The following is a 23,335-nucleotide window of genomic DNA, read 5'->3' as shown; positions in this document are numbered from 1 at the left end:
CTCATGCGGGAGCAGGGAAGCAACATTATTCCTTATACTCCCCAGAGCATGCCAGCTATCCAAACTGGTACACAACTGGGAAAATATAATTTATTTTTCTTTCAATGTCTAGTGATGGGACAAGAAAGAAATGTGTACTCAAGGTTCTAAGTGATTTTCAAACGTATTACAAATGGAATCATACAAACAAAAATGAAACTCTGTCTCTGCTCCCGCCGTAAGCCAGAAAATAACCAACGAAACCCAACTATGAGCCCCAAGAAGTACCTTGCCCCAAATGTCCACCCAGCTGTACTAGCCCTCAACACATCTCTCTTTCCCTGAAAGTAGAAGAAAATAGCTGGTCTTTGCAGTGTGCCTTAAAGGTCAAACTCAGTCATGCTATTTCAGACCAATTTTCCACCATGTTCAAGTTGAACATTCACTCCTCTTGAGTTGGATATATGCTGTATTTCTGTTTAATTACATATTGCAGTGTTTCTGCTACTATTTTTTATTTTATCATGTGTATTAGTGGGGGGGTGTACATGATAGCTGCACATGGAATAAAATATATAAAATTAAAAGCATTATATATATACACACTATCACTAGCAATTTACACCAAAATATACAGAACTATATGTATTTGTCAGGGGAAAAGAAACCTTTCAACCAAAAGACATTCCTAGGGGAAAGGATATAACTAAGGATTCACCTTTTGTAACTTTGGGGCCATTTTCTGCCAGTTGGTTTGCCTGGTTCAGTTTGGATGACATGTACTGAAACTCCGTATTTAGGTACAAGAATGATCTGTTCTAGTCTAACATCCTCACACGATGTGAACCTTCAAAGCTATTGTCACCTTCGACTATCAGTCTATCTAATAGCTAATGGGCTCTAAATTTAGCTCTGAAATCCCAACTGGACTCTCCTTTTCAACCTCTCTCAGATATTTCTGGTTGTTTCCTTGAGTACAAAGTGGCATGCTTAGTTACAATTACGTCTGCCATTGAATTTGTGAAATTGGAGCCATATCTGTTAAAGAATTTTTCCTCCATTTTAATACAACATATTACACACAATATTATTGTGTTCAAAGTTCATTTTTAAAATATAAATATTTTCCTTCCTTTTTGTTTAAAATCTACCCATCCATAAAAGAATTTGACACTAATACTCTCTTGCCTGGCACTTACAAGGGTAATCAAATGCCATTTGATCAGAACAAAACAGTCAGAAGCTCTGCTGTTCTGTATGTTTTCTTTGGCAACAGAATCAAAAGTGCAGCTAACGCATCAAACCCCTTTATTTCTAAATGGGTCAAACTGGCTATCAAAGAAACTTATTTAAAACAAGGTAAGGCACCCTCTGGGATTAATATACATGAATGCACATTCTACTAATCTATATCTTATAAAGCATCTTATGAAAAATATGTGAAGTAGCAGCATGAGCAACATCCTCTGTTAGTGCTACATTCCAGTGCAGTGCTGCAGGCTATTGTTTCTTCTCTCTAAATGTAAATCTTAATATCATGGCTTTCCTTCTTTGTTGATATTATGTATTTTTTGCTACATTCCTAAGAATGACGCTCTACATTGGCTGATGTTCACACCTGTGAAAATGGATGCTGCTTTGCTTGCCTGAAAATTTGTTTTCCTATGCTTGAATGTTCACCGGCTTTTATTATCCTGCTCTTATCAGTAATCTTCATTTCTGTTGTTAGCCATATGCAGTTGTGATGAGCTGTATAAAGCCCACTCTGCCACAACCTCTGAGTTGTCAAGGGATCTACCCAGCTGAGGCTAATAGATTGACCAGCATCAGTTGGGATAAGAGGCTGCAGTCCAGGCAGAAGGAGGTGGCTGAAAGAAAGGTTAAGGACTATCCTGCATCATCAGCAAACTGTCAGGAAGCTGCCCAAGGAGCAGGACCTTAAGTTCTATGAGGACTGGGGTGAGACTGCTGAGGGAAAACCCCACCATGCTAAGTGGATTCCCCGTCTCACATTCTTTGTAAACTAGAGGAAAAAATGGACCTCCTGGAATCTTGCTACCAAGGAGGGATACAACATAGAGATTGGGTTGGGGGATCTGAACCAAAAGGCTAAGAAAACAAGGTGTCACCCTCCTTTCCATTCCCTGCCTTTTCCTTTTCCTCCCTGTCCATTTCTTTTATTTGTTGTTCTGTTGTTTTTTTTCCTGTTCTCCCCTTATTTTTGAAGTGCATGTACATGTGCGTGTGTATGTATATGTGAATATGTACAAAAAGGAACAAGCTCTTAAAGGTCCAGTGTACTTTCAAGGCTCCTAAGAACAGGCAAAAGGGTTGAGCCCCTTCCCAGCAGTTTTTGCATTTTCTGTATTTGTTGGTAATTGAAATAACTTCTGTTTTACAAGAGAAATTTTGGCACAAAAATGAGCTACTCATCCTAGCACAGGTGTATCAAGTTTTGGAATATTCTTGTAGAAACTTAACATAGTGTGTGATCTAGTATGCTGCTCTGTGCATTAAGCTACTGAAATATACTTTGGTAAGAGTCTCCTTTTGAAACTCACTCAGCTGTGTTATCCATAATACCACTGTTCATTAAGAAATGGCATAGTATTTACATACCACATTCCACCAAAGTAAAGTGAGACACTTCTTAGTGTGTTTTGTCCCCATTAATATGTTACACTAGAATTCATTTTGGAGTCAGGCATTGTCATGAATTTGTGTACTGTACCTTTAAGGCCCCTGGTGTGATAGCTCTTCCTAACCCCCCTTTTTGGGCATGTGTAGCCTGAGAGACTGGGAGAGCATGTGGGTTGCAGCTCAGAAGGTTTCTCCTGTTTCTTTCAGGGCTCATGGTTGGTTTTGGAAGTTTGTCTTAAACTGTTGTAATTGTGTCTGCTATACTGAGCTGCTTTTTGTACCACTGTGTTGTCTGAGTGTCTTCTTCCTTTAAACTGAATTTGCAGGCCGGTGAACTTCAGAACATACTGCATTCTCTTTAAGGTCACAGACAACATAAAACTGAAACACAAAATCCCCAAGCAAAAAATATGAAGACATTCAATATGTCAACCCCAGACACCTGGTGGTGTCTACAGAAGAAAAATATCTAATTGCCTTGTGTTTTTCAGTATCCGTGTTCCGTTTTTCAGTATCCAATATCCTCTGGTAACTCAATTAGTTAGAGGACATGGCAGTAAATACACTCCCACCCAGTCTACACGGTAGATGAAATTTTTGGTAGCCAGCTGTGGCAGTTCTGAAAAATGCTTAGAAGTTTTCCTATGTTGATGCACCCTTGGTGGCATATGAAAACAGTTTGCGGGTAATTAAAATATGTACATTGGTTATTCATTCAGTACTGATGATGAGAGAGAGAGGAATTTAGGCAGTGTATTGATTTAGACCCATCGATTTTAACTACTATTAGAGGTTACCTTGTCACAGGAACCAGAATGTGGAGGTATTTGTCTCCCCATAATGCAGGAAATGCTTGTCTCAAAGGTATGTGCTGGCTCAGATGGTTTTTGAATCTGTTGTCAGTGGTTATGATGACATTTCTTAAAGGTAGGCAGTGAAGTTGGTAAAAATATCCCAAAAGCGTTCAAATAAATGTCTCTAGAAACCTGGAGATGACCTACAGGATTGGTAAGGAGAGAGAAATGTATTGAAGAGGCTCAGACATGGGAAAGATTCGTTTAGCTGGATTCTGAGACATCAGGGTTTTTTTTTTCCTCTGCTGCTACTGTAACAAAATGAATTTTTTTAACCATAACAAAATAAAAAGATACAGTAAACACCAGAGTGTTTATCTTTGTTAATGAAGTTAAGTAGTAAAACAAAAGACTAATGTATATTATAGGGCTTGTCTGCATGGGGACCTGTGTGCGGCAAGGCAGGGTATGAATGAACAGCACATTAGCCTGTTGTGTGCTAAATGGCCAGGTGAACCCTGCTACCTTGCACTAAAAGTTCCTTAGTGTGCTTTGTCCTACTGCTGTTTGAAATATTTCTGTAGTATGACAAAACACACTACAAAACATTTACTGCATGGTAGTAGGGTCCACATGGCCAGTTAGTGTGCATAAAACTAGCGCCCTGTGGATTTACACCCCAGCTTGCTGTGTATTCTGGGTATGTCCATACTGCAATTAGACACCCGTGGGTGGCCTACCAGCTAACTCGGATGCTTGGGCTAAGGGGTTGTTTAATTGTGATGTAGAGGTTTGGATTTAGTACCCTATCACCTTGTCAGGTCCTAAAGCCTGGGCAGTTAAACAGCCCCTTAAACTGAGCCCAAGTCAGCTGGCGCAGGCCTGTTGCAGGTTTTTAATTGCAGTCTAGGCATATCCTAAGTCTCTATGTAGACAAACCCTGAGGCTGAAGTCCCATGTCAACTCATAGTCACACCAGGTTTGCAATCTGATTGCTGCATCTGTCATGAAGGTAGATAAATAAAAGTTTATATTCCCCACTGGGGCGATCAGATCCTTAGCTCTGTGTTTGTTCTCCATGGAACACCAGCTTGTCATTTTTTAAAAAGTAATTGATTCTTTTTAACATAGCAAATAAAGTTAGTCAATATTTAAGATCCACTATTATGTGTGTTTGAGCAAGCAGTTCAGGAATTGCAATCTGCCAGGTTTTATCCTTTTTCAAATTGAAAACTTGTAAAATGAGATTAATTCTGACCCATGTGTCCAGAATTCTCCTACCAGGAAATAGTGAAAAAGCTTTCAGATTGGAAAAGAACTAAATTTTCGAAATAAGTGTTTGGTTTAAAATCTGTGCCTTATGTAAGAGGGGCAATGATATAGATAACATGTTTGACAATGGTTTATTGCAAAGCTGACATCTTTTATAAGCTAATGATACCTTGACGTTAGCACACACAGCTGGAATATTCCCTTTCATTTAAGAAACTATTTTAGCTCTACTAACAACTTTTTGTCTTGTATTATTTGTTCAAAAACAAAGGGCCAGATCCTAATCTGTTTGCAGCCCCGTTTTGTCAGTCAATAATTCCTCCAAGCCCTTTATTCTATTGAACTGTTTGTAATATTTGCCCAGAGAATATTCTATGGCTCCACAGCCAATCAACCTAAAAGCCACTTTTCAAAATGCCTTCACTAAGAAAATTTAAAAAAGACAAACACATTTGCCTTCTACAACTGAAAAATGTCTGCTTTTCCAGTCGTTCCAATGAGAAGCCGATTGTTTGGAAGAGTATACACAAACTGGATGGGGAGTTGAAACAAACATCTAACTTTGTGCTATCATGTCCTAATTTGATTAGATCTGCTGGGTGTTAATCTAATTTCTTAAATTGACTTTCTGTTGCCAAATATGCAACAGTTCACATCATTTTTACTGAAATGCAGAATAGTGGCCATGTATGAAATCCTGCATTAGTAATTTCCCCATTGACTATGAGGGTATAACAAAATATACAGGCACTCTATCCTTTCCATAAAGTTGACATCATGAAATTATTGTCTGGGTTGAGCTCTCTAAATGAGAGAGACATGCCTATATCTTTGGGTCATAACTTGGCAGCTGCAATTAGCTGGGGTATTTGTTGACAATGCCTAGCTTAGTACATTGTGAAGCTGGCAGCAAGATATTCTCAGTGGAGAAGTCCTGAAATCTGGAGTGTGCTTCCCCTGCTTACATCAACAGAGCCTGAATCTTTTGATCTTCGATGATTTTCTGGTGGGGGGCATTTTTTATTGCCATTTGGTGGTAGAGTGCTTTCAGGGAGAACATCCCATCAGCCTAGGTCTATTGATCTTCAGACTGTGCTGCACGGCACAGCTATTTACGCAGCTACGACAGAATTGGACCTTTGAGTCATATAATATTCAATGGTCGGGAGGGGAGTTTGCTGTTCTCTGGATGATCCAATTTTGTTTTTGTGATTTGTTGTGGGAGTGTGTAGAGACTTGAATAGGATCCCGTTGTTGTTGTATACATTTAATAATAATAATAATAATAATTAATAATAAGTGTTAGATTGGTTTTATAATGTTTTTGTTACAGTTGTAAATGGTCCTAGAGCATTTCTGATACACATTTTATAAATGGGACGAGTACAGATATATTGAAGTTTGCTTTGTGTTGCTTTCCTGTTCCTCTCAGAAAGAACATACGTCCTAAAAGAAAAGCTAGTACCTTAGTTTTGAGGCGCGTGCAAGCAGAGTAGATGATTTTCCCGAGTTACAGAATACTGAGCAAAATAGATCGAGGAACACTGCTGAGCCCCTCCCCTCACGGACTTATTGGCCCCGATAGTTGAATTTTTTGGTTTGCCTTATGGACAATTAGTTATAAATTGTGAGTGCTATAACTTCACCTCGTTTTTATCTTCTATGGGTAGGGAAAAGGGATTGATGAGCAAAGAATGTATGTTTTCCTCTGAAAACTTCTTAAAGCCTCTGGGCTGGATTGTGATCCTACAACCCAACCTGAGTAAGGGGCATAGTGGGAACCAGATTGTGACTCGTGGTCATAGTCTGGTTCCCTTTCTCCCAAAGTGAGAGGTCTCATGTGCCAACCTATTCCTTGCCCAGATCGCTTTTCCCTTGGCACCAGCTTTGATATGTGGACCGGTTCCATCTACTCCCTGACCACCTGCATGGGAAGGCAGGCTCTGGTGATGGAGTAGCCAGTGCCTTCGTGCAAAAGGATTTCCTACAAGCCCCCATCCCATTCCTTTATGCGATTGCACAACAGTGCTCACAGTTGAGCCTTTAGTATGACAATATAACAAGTGCTTGAACATAGCAGACAATAAATGCACTGAAAGAATGGTTACTATGATCACATATAAAATCACCTTTCAGAGGTGTACCAAGCAGAGCTCCAGTCCCACAATGCTGCCATACATAGATCTCCCCTTGAACTCATGGGGTATGTCTACACTGCAATAAATGACAATAAATGAGCCACGTCCACGGCTGGCCCAAGTCAGCTGACTCGGCTTGCAGAGCTCAGGCTGTGGGGCTAAAAATTGCAGTGTAGATGTTCAGGCTTGGACTGGAGCCTGGGCTCTGAAATCCCATGAAGAGGGTGGGTCCCAGAGTCTAGACTCCAGCCCAAGCCTGAACATCTACACAGCCTGAGCCCTGCAAGTCTGAGTCAACCGACTTGGGGTCAGAGACTTGGTGCCAAGGGTTTTTTCTTGATGTGTACACCTACTCATGGAAGTTTTATACATGGTGGACTTGCAATGTTAGGATCTATTTATCTGCACCATTGGTCATGGCCTAAAAGATTCTTAAGGTACAGGTTTTCAGTGGGGATCCTGACTAATCTGAATTTCATACACATACAGGTGTTTGTGTACACACTGATACAAATTTGACCTAAAGTATGGATATGCATCATTAACCATGTCTACAAAAGATACAGAAATTATAAAACTTGACACTTCTCTCTGAATGTATCATTTTGTTCTTGGAGAGTGATAGGGTTTCAGGTCATTGTGTGATATACAGTACCATACTGTTCTGTTTGTGCTGTGTTGTCTGGCCAACGCAGCAAGAGTTCAGAATTCCCAGACCTCAGGTTGAAATGTATGTTTGTTTTTGTTACTTTAAAATGTACTTTTGACTTAATAAATACAGAGGTCAGTATCAAAGGAAAAAATTGATTGTAGAACCTACTAATATTAACATTTCAGTCAAATAGTGGATGTCAACTTGATTTTTTTTTTTTAAGGAAGAAAAAACAATGCAAAATCAGCACCAAGAAAACTGCTGTTTCAGAGCTTATAAAGGCTCTAAAATTAAAGAATAAAAGCAACTTTTGGATAAATTTCAATAATTATAATGATGAGTTAAACTTACTGTCTTTTTTTAAAATTTATTCTCTGGTCTGTTTAGAATCTATAATCAGTGTGCTACAGACACCTTTTTTGTTCAGAAAAGAAAGCCAGAGTAAATTAGTCAATGTGATTCAATATTTGAGCTCAGTGAAATATTTATTGTAAAAGGTTTGGGAGGGGTGTGTGTGTTTTGTTTGTTTGTTTTTTTACAAAGTTTTGGTATTATAGTATCTCTTAAATCTCCAAAAAAGCAAAATAATGGTGCATCTGACACCTTAAATCATTATATGCTGCAAAAGGGCAGGAGGGAGGGATTGCTCAGTGATTTGAGCATTGGCCTGCTAACCCAGGGTTGTGAGTTTAATCCATGAGGGGGCCATTTAGGGAACTGGGGTAAAAATCTGTCTGGGGATTGGTTCTGCTTTGAGCAGGGAGTTGGACTAGATGACCTCCTGAGGTTCCTTCCAACCCTAATATTCTATGAACATTCATTCAATTGTAATATCACATGCATAAGAGTCCTTTGAGTTAACTTACATTGTTATCAATTTAAAGACACCAAGCCCAATTCCATTGCTCTATTGGTTTAGCATTATAAAATATTGGTACAACAGTAACAAATTTGGACCTTGTTTTCCCTTAGTGACTAGTTCTCATCAAGGATAACAGCCTACTCTTACTGTCAGTTCATGGAACTAATTTCTTAGCTTTAGTGGTAGAAGTCTGTGATTGATGCAGAGGGCCCTGAGCAGAAACCTGTGATGAGGGTTGTTACACAACCCAAATGGACTCAGTGGAGTGGAACTGGTCTAATGGACCAGATGGCCCACTGATGTGTGTTGCATGTTTCATCAGGACTTGTTAATAAAATTATTGCTGTTAGATTTGTGGAACCATATAGATTTACTTTATTAGTATTAATTCATATATGTTCACTTTCAGTTGCCAGCTAATGTAAATATTAATCACATGAGTAAAACTAATAGATCTTGGGGTTTTTATCTAAATTCAGTCTATATAATTAGAAACAGTTCCTCCATTTGGATTCCCCGAGCTGCTTGTTTATTTAAGCTGAGCTATTTTGTTCCACATAGTTCAAAGGAAATTAATGGTGGTGTTATCAGTGGCCCTTGGAGCAATATACAGAATTATACCTATAGTCTGTAATCAAATCACCTCTTCTCTTTGTTAAACTAAATAGATTGATCCTCTTGTGTCTGTCACTATTAATCTTCTCTAAAAGGCTCTCCAATTTATCAACATTCTTCTTGAATAGTGACACCAGAACTGGACACAGTATTCCAGCAGGAGTCATATTAGTGCAAAGTACAGAAATAAAATAACCTCTCCAGTCCTACTCACACAAGGGGCTCATGTTCAGCTGATTATCCACCATGATCCCCAAATCTTTTTCATAGTCACTGCTTCCCAAGAAAGGGTCCCCCATCCTGTAGGTATGTCCTCCGTTCTTTGTCCCTAGATGGATATATTTTCATTAAGCCATATTAAAAGGCATATTGTTTACTTTCATCCTGTTTACCAAGTGATCCAGTTCACTCTGTGTTAGTGACCTGTCTACTTCGTTATTTGTGTCATTTGTGAGCTTTATCAGTGATTGTTTTATGTTTTTTCCCCAGTCATCAATAAAAATGTTAAATTATGTAGGGCTGAGAACCAATCCTTATGGGACCCCACTAGAGATACCCATTCGATCATGATTCCCTATTTACAATTACATGTTGAGACTTATCAGTTAGCCAGCTTTTAATTCATTTAAGATGTGTCATGTTAATTTTGTGTTTCTGGTTTTTTAATCCAAATGTCATGCAATATCAAGTCAAACACATTACAGAAGTCTAAGTATATTACAACTGCGCTATTACCTTTATCAACAAAATTTATAATCTCATCAGTAAAAGATATCAATTTAGTCCAACAGGATCTATTTCATAAATACACGTTGATTGGCATGAATTATATTGCCCTCATTTAATTCTTTATTAATCATGCCCCATATCACTCCACTTTCTTGCCCAGGATTGATGTCAGATTGACTGGCCTGTAATTGCTTGGCTTATCCCATTTATCCTTTTTAAATATTGGCACAGTATTAGCTTTCTTTCAGTCATCTGGAACTTCCCAGGTGTTCCAAGAGTTACTTAAAAGCAACATTAACAGTCCAGCAAGCTCCTCAGCCAACTATTTTAAAACTCTTGGATGCAAGTCATCCAGATCTGCTGTTTTAAAACTGTCTATTTTAGTGTAGGTGCTGTTTAACATCCTCCTGAGATACTAGTAGAATGAAAAGAGTGTTATCATATGATATGTCCATATCACATGCCTTTTCCCCCAAATATATAACAGAAATATGTATCTACTTTTTTGCATTATTATTATTTCTATCATTTCCATTTAGCAATGAACAAATGTCATTGTTAGGATTCTTTTTCTTCCTAATATACTTTAAAAACTCCTTCTCGCTGTTCTTAAATCCCATGGTCATAGAGATCTCCTTGTGTCTCTCTGCTTTCCTTATCAATTTTCTACAATTCCTAGCTTCTGATTGATATTCATTACTATCAACTTTCCTTTCTTCCCTATAATATACTATAATATGTTTTATTTCTTATAGCTGCCTTCACTTCTCCTCCAAACCAGGTCAGTTTACTAACCAATACAGACGTCTTTCTCAGTTGTAGGATTGTGGTTTTGGGGGCATGGAGAAAAGTGTTCTTAAACCATTAGTTTATCATTCACGTTTTTTTCAGAATAAATTATTCCTCTGAGTTGATTTGGCTCATAATTGTTTAGCTTTGTGAAATTGGCTCTTTTAAAGCACCAATTTTATGTCACTGGTCTGTTTTTATTCTGCTTGCACATTATATATGTGATCTAGTAATGATCACGTGTACCTAAGTTGCCATTAATTTTTAGATTGGTAATCAGTTTCTCTTTATGAGACACGGTCTAATATAGAATTTCCCCATGTTGGATGTAGTACTTTTTGAGTTAGGGAATTGTGAGTTATAAGAAGATTTCAAGGATATTTTGAACTGGCAGCCTAACTTCCAGCATATGTCACTCAGATTGAACTCCCCTGTGTTTATACAGCTTCCCCGCTTCCCCTACATATTATATTAAGGAGCCAGTCATCTTGTTCCCTAGTGTGATTTGCCAGTCTGTAGCAGATACCAACTAATGTGCTTTATCTGTTAAGCATAAATAAGCATTCAAGATAATTTTCTTTTAGGTTATCAGTGACTCAGAAATAGATAATGCCATTTTTACTTAGACTGTCACCCCCTCCTCTTTTGCTCACTTGATTCTTCCTAGAGAGATTGTAATCATTTATTTTAAAATTCCAGTTGTGTGTGTCATTCCCTGCAGGTTTCAGTAATACTAACTAGATCAAATTTATGCTGATAAATGAACAATTCCAGTTGCTCTTGTTTGTTACCCAAGCTCCTAGCATTGGTGTATAGGCCATTAAAGAATTTCTTCTCTTCATATCCTTTAGTTCCTTGATCAATTTCGTATTTGGCTTTCTAATTTTGTGCTCAGTACTCTTATCTTCCTTCTTCTTTAGCCTCCTGTTCTTTAGCCTCCTGGCTACCCCAGCCAACCAGTCCCTGAAAAGATTGGTTCCTCTGCTGCAGATGTGGAATATACAGTATGCAAAGTATACAGCCCTCTCTCTCTCCATACAAGGTGGGTCAGCGTTCCACAAAACCAAAACCTTCCAGCCTACACCACATATCTAGCTAGCAGTTCACTTCCAGAATCTTCTGTCTTCCTTTTCTCATGGGACAGAAAGTATCTCAGAAGATTGCTTGGGTATTCTTTAGCACACTCTGAGTTCCTGAAGTTATCTATGATCTGTAAGATATCCTATGATGCAGTGTCTTTAGTGCTGATATGAACCATCACTAATGGATTGTTTCCTGTTGGATAGGTTTTTGAAGTCAATTTTCACGTCTCCTTTTCTGGCTCAAGGAAGGCAGAACACTGTCCTGTTGTCTGTCTATTCCTTGAAGAATGCTATTTCAGTTCTTCTGAGTATTGAATCCCCCAAGAAGAATCGTATATCTTTCTTGGATGGCTGGAGAATTCTTTGTGGTCAGGCTTGATTTTTTCTTACAGGTTGAGTCAAATTGCCATCAGTGTGTCCCATATATCTCTCCATTCCCTTTGACCAGCTGGATCTTGAGAAATATCTTCTACAGTTTCCATCCTGAGGACCTAGTATTGATTAGAAACTTCTACCTGTGTAGAATTTCTCCTGGTCCTCTTCTCTCTGGTGGCTACAGCCTGTCCATTTTCATCTGTCCCCAGCTGTATTGCATTTTGGAGTTGCCTAACAAGGATAGAACTGTTAGATGTTTGTTAATTGAAATAATAAAATACACTTGTGTGGATACAGTTGAGTTGAAAGCCAATTCAATATTAAGTGTATCGGTTTCAAAAACTGCTTAAGAAAGGGTATTTATTTTCAAATCACTTTAAAGTCAACCTCATGGAATGCTTTTGGCACTTTTGTTTAATACTGTGTTCAAAAAATTTATCTTTAACAGAACAACAACTAGGCAAATATCAATATCTTGTATTAGGTGGTATTAATGTCATGTAGAACCAATATTAAAGGCTCAACAACAAACTGTCTCAGTGCAAAGAAAAAATAGTAAGATTAGCAAGAGGCCAATGTGACTCCTGAGATGAAATCAGACTTTTCTCTTCACTCCCATTTTGCTGTGCCAATAATATAACTTTTGATAATGTTCAGAAAATCATATTATATTTAAATTATAGAATTAAATATTACAATTAATATATTATTCAATATATAGATATGTCCTGTTTGTTTTGGGATGTGTGTGGTTTTTTTGGTATAGTGTGTATGTATGTTGCTTCCTAAATTGCCAGTGCTGGAAGTCAGTAGCCAACATCTGGGATTATCATGCATGTCTAAAGTGGACTCCCTTCAACCTGCTGGTTGATGCAGAGGCCAGCTGCTTGAGTCTTCCACCAGACAAGCTGGCTGGCTCCTGTAGGGGAGAACCACCACACATCCATCCTCTCCCCTGAAGTCTCCCACAGGGGAGACAGACTAACTAGCTTCCACAATTCTTCCATCCTAGAGAAACTGGTCTGGTGGATAACCAGGCCAGCAAAAGCTGGCTTATTCATTTGGGACCGGAGACATTTGGGAAGCCATCTGGCTAGAAATATTTTATTCATTGGATTCCAATTATGGGACATTCATAAACAAGTCTTTATATTTTTAAGCCCCTCTGAGGATAGCTGTTTATCGCATTTAGGTTCTTGCAAAGAAATGTGTATCCAATGCAATCTCTGAACATAGGGACCTCAACGTATGAACCCCTAAGTGGTTAACAAAACAAATAGTAACTGTCTGCAAGGACAAGAGCAGGAAAAGAAAATTGTCATTCTTACTTCCTTTGAAGATAAAATATTGCTCAGTCTTGAGAACTGGTTCTGCTTTGGCATTATTCTACTGGTACTGCCATCAGGATTTATATGGTATCTGTGGGGAGGGATTATCAGTTTATCACTGAAAGCAAAATAGAATAAGTTGGACTTTCAACGCTAGAAAGTTTTCACAGTTCAGAGGTCTAGTGAAGGATCCCAATTTAGCTGTATTGGAAAGAAATACCATTGATTTCTTCAGTTTTATTTGTTATATTCATATTCCTTACTACTCTCTGATGCCGTGGTAGCTCTTTCTGTTATAAATTTAGGTCTTTCTCTAGACCTCACACTTGTAAATACTATTTGAAGACCCATTTTTCCTCCACAGATCAGTTACTAACCTTTCTGATTAATCCTACTTTGAAACAAAGCACTTTTTGTTCCTGTTGATAATCAATTACCTGGGCTGTCACACAGCCAATAAAACTGATATTTCACATAATTTTAACAGAGCTCCAGTTCTGCGTAAAATGTGATTTACAAAAATCTATCACTGGCAAAATTCTTTTTCTTTTCATAATTCATTGTAAATTGCTTTGCATGGCAACCTCTTTAGTTGGTACAATAATAGTAGTGAGATATCCCAGGGGTCCATTTTTTGCCCCTATATTGTTTATATAATATAAGAATACAGGGCATGCAAAATCCAAAGATCTCAAAATCTGCCACTAACACCGAAAGTGAAAGAGTAGCAAGTAACAAATAATGAAAAACAATGACTAATTAAGATGGCTTTGGAATAATAAATGAAAAGGTTGCTTAACACAAGCCAATATAAAACTATAGATCAGACTGTAACAAACTAAAATAGAGTAAGTTTTAAGTGGAACAGTCATACAAGTTTAGGAAAGAGTTATAGTAGGAGCAATTGCAGAAAAATTACTGCAGCTGTCACCCTTATTGCCTCTGGTTAAAAAAAAAAAAGGGGGGGACATTTCAATGAAAGGAAGGCAAACTGCTATTATTGGAATACCGCAGAGTCAGCAAGTTCAACCGTTGGCGTGGGGCACCTTGCATAGCTCAGCAGTGGCATAGCTAGAGTATTCAGAAGCAGTGTTTGATGGTATCATAGAGCCAAGCTTCTCCCTGGTTCCAAAGCATATGCTGCCACACCCTGTCCTCAACAAAGAGGTTTACTCTCTCAACAGAGGTTAACAAATATACAGAAAATAGTCTGAACTCTATCCTTGGCCCTAGGCTTCTGACCACCCCTCCCACAGATCTCTGGGAATCAGCTGTACTCTCTTCCTGGAGCAGCAACCACAGGACTACTTCCTGAGCCTCTGGCTCATTGTGCCAGGAACCCACCACAGGAGCTAACTCCATGTCAGTGTGGATTTCCCTCCCAGGGCTCAGCATGTCTTAGTGCTTCCACCCTCCAGCTGCCCAGGTGAAGCCTAGCCCTCTTTAATTAGTTGGATTGGGCTCACCTGCTCCGATTCAGGGGAGCTGGACTTAGTCTATCCACAGGGGCTTTTGGAGAGCCTTCAACTGCTGTGACTGTCACCCTGATGTTGAATGGGGACATCCTTCTTGTTAAAAACTCAAGCATAATCAAGTCTACGGTGAGATCCTTTGAATACAATATTTGCTGTATGCATTGGCTTTACACTATTAGAGCTGAGTGGAATATTTCAACTGAAAAACATTTTTATTAAAAAAAGAAAAATATGTGAAACTGTTCTTGGAACTGTTTTCCATTTTGTGACCAGGAAAGAGAGCGTGATTCAGTGGTTAGAGTGGTAGCCTATGATATTAACAGTAATATTAATATAATTGCTTTCTGCCGACCAAAGAACAGAAACAAGAATTCTAATTCTGAAAAGCTCCCTTCTGAAGAAGGCAGAATCTGAGATTAATAAAAACTCAGTATGTAAGTGCAGGTGAAAACTTAAAAGTCAAGTACCTCATAAGGAGTGACGAGGTGAGGGCTGCTGAGGAGCGCATGATTAGTGTGAGAACCAAAGGGAACCTATCCAGGTTGCTAAGGCTCTTCCAGCACAAGAGGATTCACAAGCTCCCATGGAGATCACCAGATGTGACTGTCAACCAGATAGATCATGTGAGCACAGCTAAGAGATTGACATCTCCTTTGAGAGATGTCAGAGTCAGCAGTGAAGTGGATGTTGGCTCAGATCATTATCTTTTAGTTACAACATTACAACTCAGATTTAAAAAGATCCCGTAGCAATAGAGCAGTTCCAGGACAAAGAAAAGCAGATCAGATTCCAGACTGCCATTTAACAGCCTTTCCAGTGTTTTACAGAACCAGGCTGATGAAAGTCTGGAAGAAGACTCTAGTCGCTTTAGCAAAGGAAGTAGTGGGCCAACAAAGAGAGCAGAAGAAAGATGCCTGGATTACATCTGGACCATGGGCAGCGATTGGTGAAAGGAGAGATCTCAAGGCAAAAAAGGAACAATTCAAGACACAGGCAACACTTTCAGATGCAGATGTAAGATATAGAGAAAAGGACAAAGAAATACAGAAGTGATACAGGCAAGATAGAAATCCTTGGGTTCAAAGAGAAGGCTGCTGTGGCAGAAGCAGCAGCACAAATTGGAGACTTCAAGCAACTCTACAGAATAGTGGAAGACCTCTCAGGAAGAACCAGACTGTCACAGGTAATGCCCTCAGGAACTATGTGGAGGTCTCAGCTGGCTCTAGGTAGCTGGAACTGGGTTGGTTCTCTGCCACCATTTATCACTAGACTCCACCTACCCCCAGGCTCCACCTCTGCAACCCCAGTACCTTTTCAGGCCTTTGGCTAGGCCTGTGGGTTTTCCAGGCAGGAGCTCCCTGGCTCCCTTGCCCTATTCCCCAGCACTGCTCTACTCCAGTACCTTACTCAAGTCCCAGGCAGCTAGGCTCTTCTTTCTCTGTGCCTAGAGAGAGACTACCTGTGTTCTCGGCCCACAGCCTCTTTATAGGGCCAGCTGCGGCATGATTGGGGCATGGCCCAGTTGTGACTACTTCCCCAATAAGCCCAGGTTTTTCCCTACCACAGCCCTCTCCCAGGGCTGTTTTTAAGCCCTTCAGAGAAGGAGCGGGTGGCCACCCCACTACAGCCCAACAAAGGGTCTTTATAAATCACTCCATCCAAAGCTCCTCATTGGCTTTTCTAGGAGTTTCCAGTCTATTCTGTCCCTGACCCAGACCTTAAACAGGCTGGGAAATTATATCTGGAGGTTCTGGAGCCATAGTTGCGATAGTCCTGGGGAAGGACCCCTCTTGGCTCAGTTCTGTGTTCCAGGAGCTATTAAACTCCAAAGGGGAATACGCAAAGGAGCATGCAACCTACTGCATTCACTTTGGTCTTCATAGCTGGGATTCCAGCTTGTCCCACCTCAAGTTATCTCTCACTGGAGGTCCCTGAACAAATTTGGCAGAAAACACATCTCTGACCCTGACAACCTGATCCAGTCTCCTCAAAGTCATGAAGCTCTAGCCTGTGGTTAACTTTGAAAATTCCCCTTTAACCAGCACTTTCGTTCAACTGTCTATTGCTGTAACTACAGAAGATATGGGCCTCAAAAACACGAAAAGAGTGAAAAAACACAAGGCAAGTCTTGGAGAAGTTGTCCTGTCTACACCTCTGGAATTAATACCCAAATTATATCAAATGGCTTCAACAGCTGCTATAGGCTTCAACAATCCATAAAAATAATTAATTACCTAATAAATCATTCACCCACTGTTCTCACACACATCCTTTCTCTAGTTCTCAAAATACATTCAAATAGATCTCATAACAGCTGTCAGCCTAGTTCCTTCAGAAACAAGAACTAAGGGACTGGTTAATTGGGTAAAGGTGTTCATGGCCTTTCCTGTGTGAGAATTCACAACTTGTTTTCCATCTCAAAGCAGAAAGTTTGCTTTGCAACTTCAATATAAAATCCATTTAAAACAGACACAGCTGACGTTTATACTGTTGTGTTCTCATATGGGCTGTTTCTTCCACGTCAGTACAGAGTTAGTGCAGCTCTGGCCTGGTCTACACTACATGTTTATACCAAATTTGGCAGCGTTAAACCGAATTAACCCTGCACCCATCCACACAAAGAAGCCCTTTATTTTGATATAAAAGGCTCTTAATACTGATATCTGTACTCCCCAACGAGGGGAGTAGCGCTCAGATCGGTATTGCCATTTTGGATTAGGGTTAGTGTGGCCACAATTCGACGGTATTGGCCTCCAGGAGCTATCCTACAGTGCACCATTGTGACCGCTCTGGACAGCAATCTGGAGTCGGATGCACTGGTCAGGTAGACAGGAAAAGCCCCGCGAACTTTTGAATTTTATTTCCTGTTTGCCCAGCATGGAGAGCTGATCCAAGCATGGACTGTACCGGGAGAATACTGAATCTATCCGCTTTATGGGGAGACAAATCTGTTCTATCAGAGCTCCGTTCCAGAAGACGAAATGCCAAAGCATTTGAAAAAATCTCCAGACAGAGGCCACAGCAGAAACTCAACACAGTGCTGCGTGACAAGCATAATGGAAAGCCAAAGAATCAAATGGACACTCATGGAAGGAGGGAGCGGGGACTGAGGACTCCAGCTATCTCTCAGTCCCCGCAGTCTTCGGAAAGCATTTGCATTCTTGGCTGAGCTCCCAATGCCTAAAGGGTCAAAAACATTGTCCCGAGTGGTTCAGGGTATATGTCGTCAATTTACCCCCTCCCCTCCCTGTGAAAGAAAAGGGAAAAAAAATTGTTTCTTGCCTTTTTTCAATGTCACCATATGTCTACTGCATGCTGCTGGTAGATGCGGTGCTGCGGCGTTGAACAGCAGCATCCCCTCCCCTTCCTTTTCTGATGGCAGACGGTACAAAAGGCTTGGAAACCATCCTCATCATCCCGTGAGTGCTCCTGGCTGGCTTCGGTGAGGTCGGCCGGGGGTGCCTGCGCAACAGTGGGAATGACTCCTGATCATTCCCGGTAGACGGTACAAAAGGATTGAAAACCGTCCTCATCATAGCAACTGGAGGCTGAGTGCCTCACTCCTCCCCCTTCATGTCTAATGAAGATTCTGTACTGACTGGACTATCATAGCAGCAGGAGGCTGCCTCCCCCTCATTTTATCTCGTTAAAAAGTCAGTGTTTCTTATTCCTGCATTCTTTATTACTTCATCACACAAATGGGGGTATAACTGATACGATAGCCCTGGAGGGGTGTGGGAGGAGGGAAGCAACAGGTGGGGTTGTTGTAGGGACACCCCCTAGAATGGCATGCAGCTCATCATTTCTGCGGGATATCCGGGGCTCTGACCCAAAGCGGCTATGCTCTCTGGTTCTCTAGTACACTTGCCCCCATATTCTAGGCAGGACTGACTCTATTTTTAGACAAAACATAAAGAAGGGAATGACCTGGGGAGTCATTTCCATTTTTGTCCATGCGTCTCCGGCTGACCTCAGCAAGGCCAGCCAGAAGCACCCATGACAGCAGCAGATGGTACAAAATGATTGATAACCGTCATCGCCAATTTCCAATTGCAGACGGTACAAAAGGATTGATAACCATCATCACCAATTTCCAATTGCAGAAGGTGATATAGGGCTGGTAAGCGTCTCTGCTACCTTGCAAAGGCGAATGAATGCTGCTATGTAGTGCTGCAGTATCGCCTCTGTCAGCGGCATCCAGTACACATACGATGATAAAAGGCTAAACGGGCTTCATGGTTACCATGCTATGCCATCTGTCAGGGCAATCCAAGGAAAAAGGGCGCGAAATGATTCTCTGCCATTGCTTTCATGGAGGAAGGATTGAGTGACGACATTTACCCAGAATCACCCGCGACACTGTTTTGGCCCCATCATGCATTGGGATCTCAACCCAGAATTCCAATGGGCGGGGAAGACTGCGGGAACTATGGGATAGCTACGAGATAGCTACCCACAGTGCAGCGCTCCAGAAATCGACGCTAGCCTCAGTACATGGACACACACCGCCGAATTAATGTGTTTAGTGTGGCCGTGTGCACTCGACTTCATACACTCTGTTTTAAAAAAACGATTTCTGTAAAATCGGAATAATCCCGTAGTGTAGACATACCCTCTGTGTCACTGGCAGTTCCTTGCTACTGATAGTGGTTAAAAGGCACCTCCTAAGGATGACCTGTGTGTTTATTTCCATCTTCTCCAGACTTACAGAATGGCAGATACCGGTTATGACTTGTACATTTTGGCTCACGATGTAGATAGTGTTTCAGCTGGTGTCATGCTAGCTTCATAGGATTCAGATTTGACAGACAAGTGGATTGTTTTTCTGATACATTATAATAAAGTTATTTTGGAAAATGAATATTTCCTTAAGACCAAATTGTGCCTGGCTGTTCCAGATATAGGCAAGACAGAGAGGGTGCAAGAAACTCACTCTCTTGCATCCCTCTGCAATAATTGGCAGTCCCTTCCCTCCCCCTCCCCTGGAGCACAGAGACTTGTCTCTGAATGGACAAATGGGCTGTTTCCATGACCATTTGGCTGTCTTGATCTCTCTCATTGGCCCAGGATCCTTGCCAATAAGACCACATTAAATTAGCACTAGCACAATCAGTAAAGTAAGAAAATCCAGTTTTTTATAGTGCAAAGAATGTGCAGAGGGGATAGGCAGGATGAAAACACTAAAGGGAAAGTATGGAAAACAAAGGTTCAGAGATGGAGCAGAGGTGTCACCATTTCCATCACTACATTCTCTGCTGTTAGCATGCGTGGGCCTTCTGATATGGTGGCTGATCCTGCAGCCAGTGATCTATTGTTGTGGCCCATTCCATTCTATCGTGGCCCCCTCCCCCGTACAAAATCTCATGTTTAAACCAAAATAATATCTAAAGACGTGAAAAGGGGAGAGTAAAAGTAGAGGAAGAATACAATTTGCAGTAAAATAAGCAGGAACACATGAGGGCAGCTACTTCCATCCTAGTCACCAAAGACAGAGAACACCATGTCAATTTAGATCTAGGGTGCTCATACAGTCCCCTAGAGTGAGCTTATTTTTGCGCAAACTCTTATAGGGTATGCAACTGCCACCTAGCGGTTACTTCCCATAGTTATTTATTTTCAGTGTAACTCTCTTCTTATCACGCTCTCTCTAGTGCACCTCTACCTCAATATAACGCTGTCCTTGGGAGCCAAAAAATCTTACCGCATTACAGGTGAAACCGCATTATATTGAACATGCTTTGATCCACTGGAGTGCGCAGCCCTGCTTCTCCACCTCCTCCTCGGAGCACTGCTTTACTGTGTTATATCCAAATTCGTGTTATATCGGTTCGTGTTATATTGAGGTAGAGGTGTATTATTCAAGTTTATCATGTCTTCCATGAGATTGTTGTTTTTTTAAATAAATCCTAGCCACTGTTATCTCTAGCCAATACTGCCATAATTAAGTGTCACGAAAAGTATCTTCAGCATACACTGATTCTTCTCTTGATACCAGTGTAACAACTGTTATTGTTAACGGAAGTTATCTGTAATTCTCCCTTCAATATCTGTAACACTTATTATATCTTCTCACTTTCTTCTGTCCTATAGAACATTTCTAGATAGTCCTAGTATAGACTATTCCTAGTTAGATGATTCTCAAACTGTTACTTAGATTATTCTGAGAAGTTTGTGAAGAAAAGAAAGTTACAGTTTATATCATATCGCTTTGACTAAGATGTCTTTCCTGAATTTCTGTTTTAGGATACATTGAAGAATCTTGTGTAATTCCTTGTCCATTTGATTGCAAACTAAGTGACTGGTCTAGTTGGGCCTCTTGTAGTTCTTCTTGTGGAGCTGGAATGAAAATTCGATCCAAGTGGCTTAAAGAAAAGCCTTACAATGGAGGTCGTCCATGCCCAACACTGGATCTGAAGAATCAGGTGAGGTGTATCAAGTAGCCAATAAAATATTATCAAATATCTTTGCTTTGATCAGTATACTGTAAGGGGCGATTGAATAAGTACTGTTTTCAACCAAATAGCTTATGGAGTTTACGGTTTCTATAAAGTAGTTGCTGAGGTAGCTCCTCAAATTTCATTTTGATATGCTTCTAAGAAAAACTCCAAAATATGATGATAAAATCTTCCATGCCTTAAGTTATGATCTTAATTTAATGTTTTTGATCATGTCTGAATTGATCATTTAAAAAATTGGTCTTCTTTAATTGTTTTTAAGTATTTCAAAAGATAACATTTTTGCTAATTAAATCTTACTGGTTAGAATTGTGCAAACTATTACTATTTATTTTTTAAAGGTACTATAAAGTTACTATGAGACAATTACAAGATAATTTTCAGGAATGTGCACTAATGCATGTAAGTATAACACTAAACTATTTCAGATGGAAAATTAGGAGGAAAACATTTCTTCAGATAATATGGTAATTTAATACAGTGAAAGAAGATTGTCTATTAAAGCTGACATCATAATATATAAGTAATACATCTCTTATTTTTTTATTTGTTTCCAAAGACTACCACAACAAAATCATTCACTATCCCTATAAATTCTCCCTTAATTTTCATGTCAGGTATTTGTAAATGTTCACCTTAACTCTATCTCACCCCTGGAGGCAACCATCTAATTAAGAAGGCAAGGTTCATACAAATACAGTACCTGACATAAATCCCTGGAATTTCACACTCTTGAGCCCATCATATCCAAAACAAATTCAGATCCTGTGATTTGCACACTGTATTCCTCTAAACAGCAGGAAGCAGCACATCCTGGCACATTTCTGCACTTGGGGTTAGATATGTGTCTAGCAGAGGCATGGATGATCTATTCAGAGTGCACATACAATGGACCACACACCTGTGTGGGTGGAGAAGAGTGACAAACCACATCCATTACTCCTGTCTGTATCCAGGCCCTGCAATAGCATCCCTAGGCCATTTGTCTGGGGTATCCTGATTTGCATGTGTCACAAACAGATAGCTAAGAGTTAATGTTTCTTTTACCTGTAAAGGGTTAACAAAGGGAACCAAACACCTGACAAGAGGACCAATCAGGAAACCGGATTTTTCAAAGCTTAAGGGAGGGAATTTGTGGGGGTTTCTGGGTCTTGGGTCTTTGTCTGTTCTGTGCTCTCTCAGCTATGAGAGGGTCTATTTCCAGTCCTTCTAATCTTCTGTTTCCCAGTTGTAAGTACAAAGTTAGCAAAAGTATAGTCTTTTAAAATTATTTTGCTGTATTTGCATCTGTGTATCTGGCTGGTGGAGTCTTTATGTGTATTTGACTATAAGTACTTTAAATTGTATTGTTTTTGGGTAAGCTGTTTATCCCATTTTCTATTATTTTATTTTCATAGTGAAAACCCTATATCTTACCAGCTAGGTTACAGAGAACTGTATATTCTATGCTTTCTTTCATTCTTTTTTATTAAAAGTTTGCTTTTTAGACCTGTTGATTTTTCTGGTTCTAAGTTTGACCCACAAGAAAATTGGTGGAGAAAGGAAAGGACAGGGGGAGGGAAAGACTGCTCTCTCGTTCATAACCTCTGCCTAGTTCCCAGGCCGGAGTAGCCTAAGGGGGAAAGAGAAGAGAGAATCTTTTTCGGTTCCTTGTCTTTGGGTTTGTCTTGCTGTGGAAGAGAGGAACATACTTCTTGATATTGTGATGTAAAGAGGTTGCATCAGTAACTCCTAGTTAGCCACAGAAGGGAAATTGCTGGGCTGCGGAGAAGGTGGGGGGAATGGTTATTTCTCCTTGTTTTCAGAATCCAACGGGATTTGGGTCTTTGGTCCCAGGGAAGGGTTTTGGGGGGACCAGATGTACGCAGCACTGGAATCCTTTTGGTTTCGGCCGGTGGCAGTGCTGGGCCTATCAGATCTAAGCTGGTACTAATAAGCTTAGAGGGTTCTGTTACTTTCGTCTGTTTATGAACGCTAAGTATCAAATCTGAGTAGGGAAGCTATGACAGCAGTGATCTGCGGAATATCTTCGCCAGCTGGCCAACTTTTGTTGTTGTTTTATTATTGGTATCTACGGAAGACCTCAGCGCCAAGTGCGGACAGGACCCCTTGTTGGTGCTGGTCGTGTCCAACACAGAACAATAAAGACA

The 23,335-nt window shown here is 40.2% G+C and overlaps 1 protein-coding gene across 1 annotated transcript in view; it reads left to right on the top strand.

Moving 5' to 3' along the window:
• THSD7B (thrombospondin type 1 domain containing 7B) overlaps nucleotides 1-23,335 on the top strand; it is a 513,591-nt gene that overhangs the window by 383,669 nt on the left and 106,587 nt on the right. Inside the window, exon 15 of the mRNA XM_032797132.1 lies at nucleotides 20,974-21,152. Within this exon, the coding sequence (XP_032653023.1) occupies nucleotides 20,974-21,152 (179 nt within the window). The remainder of the gene's footprint in view (nucleotides 1-20,973; nucleotides 21,153-23,335) is intronic.

Source organism: Chelonoidis abingdonii, chromosome 10 (genome assembly GCF_003597395.2).
Source record: "Chelonoidis abingdonii isolate Lonesome George chromosome 10, CheloAbing_2.0, whole genome shotgun sequence".
Taxonomy (NCBI): Eukaryota; Metazoa; Chordata; order Testudines; family Testudinidae; genus Chelonoidis; species Chelonoidis abingdonii.
This window is presented reverse-complemented; position numbering and strand designations above follow the sequence as displayed.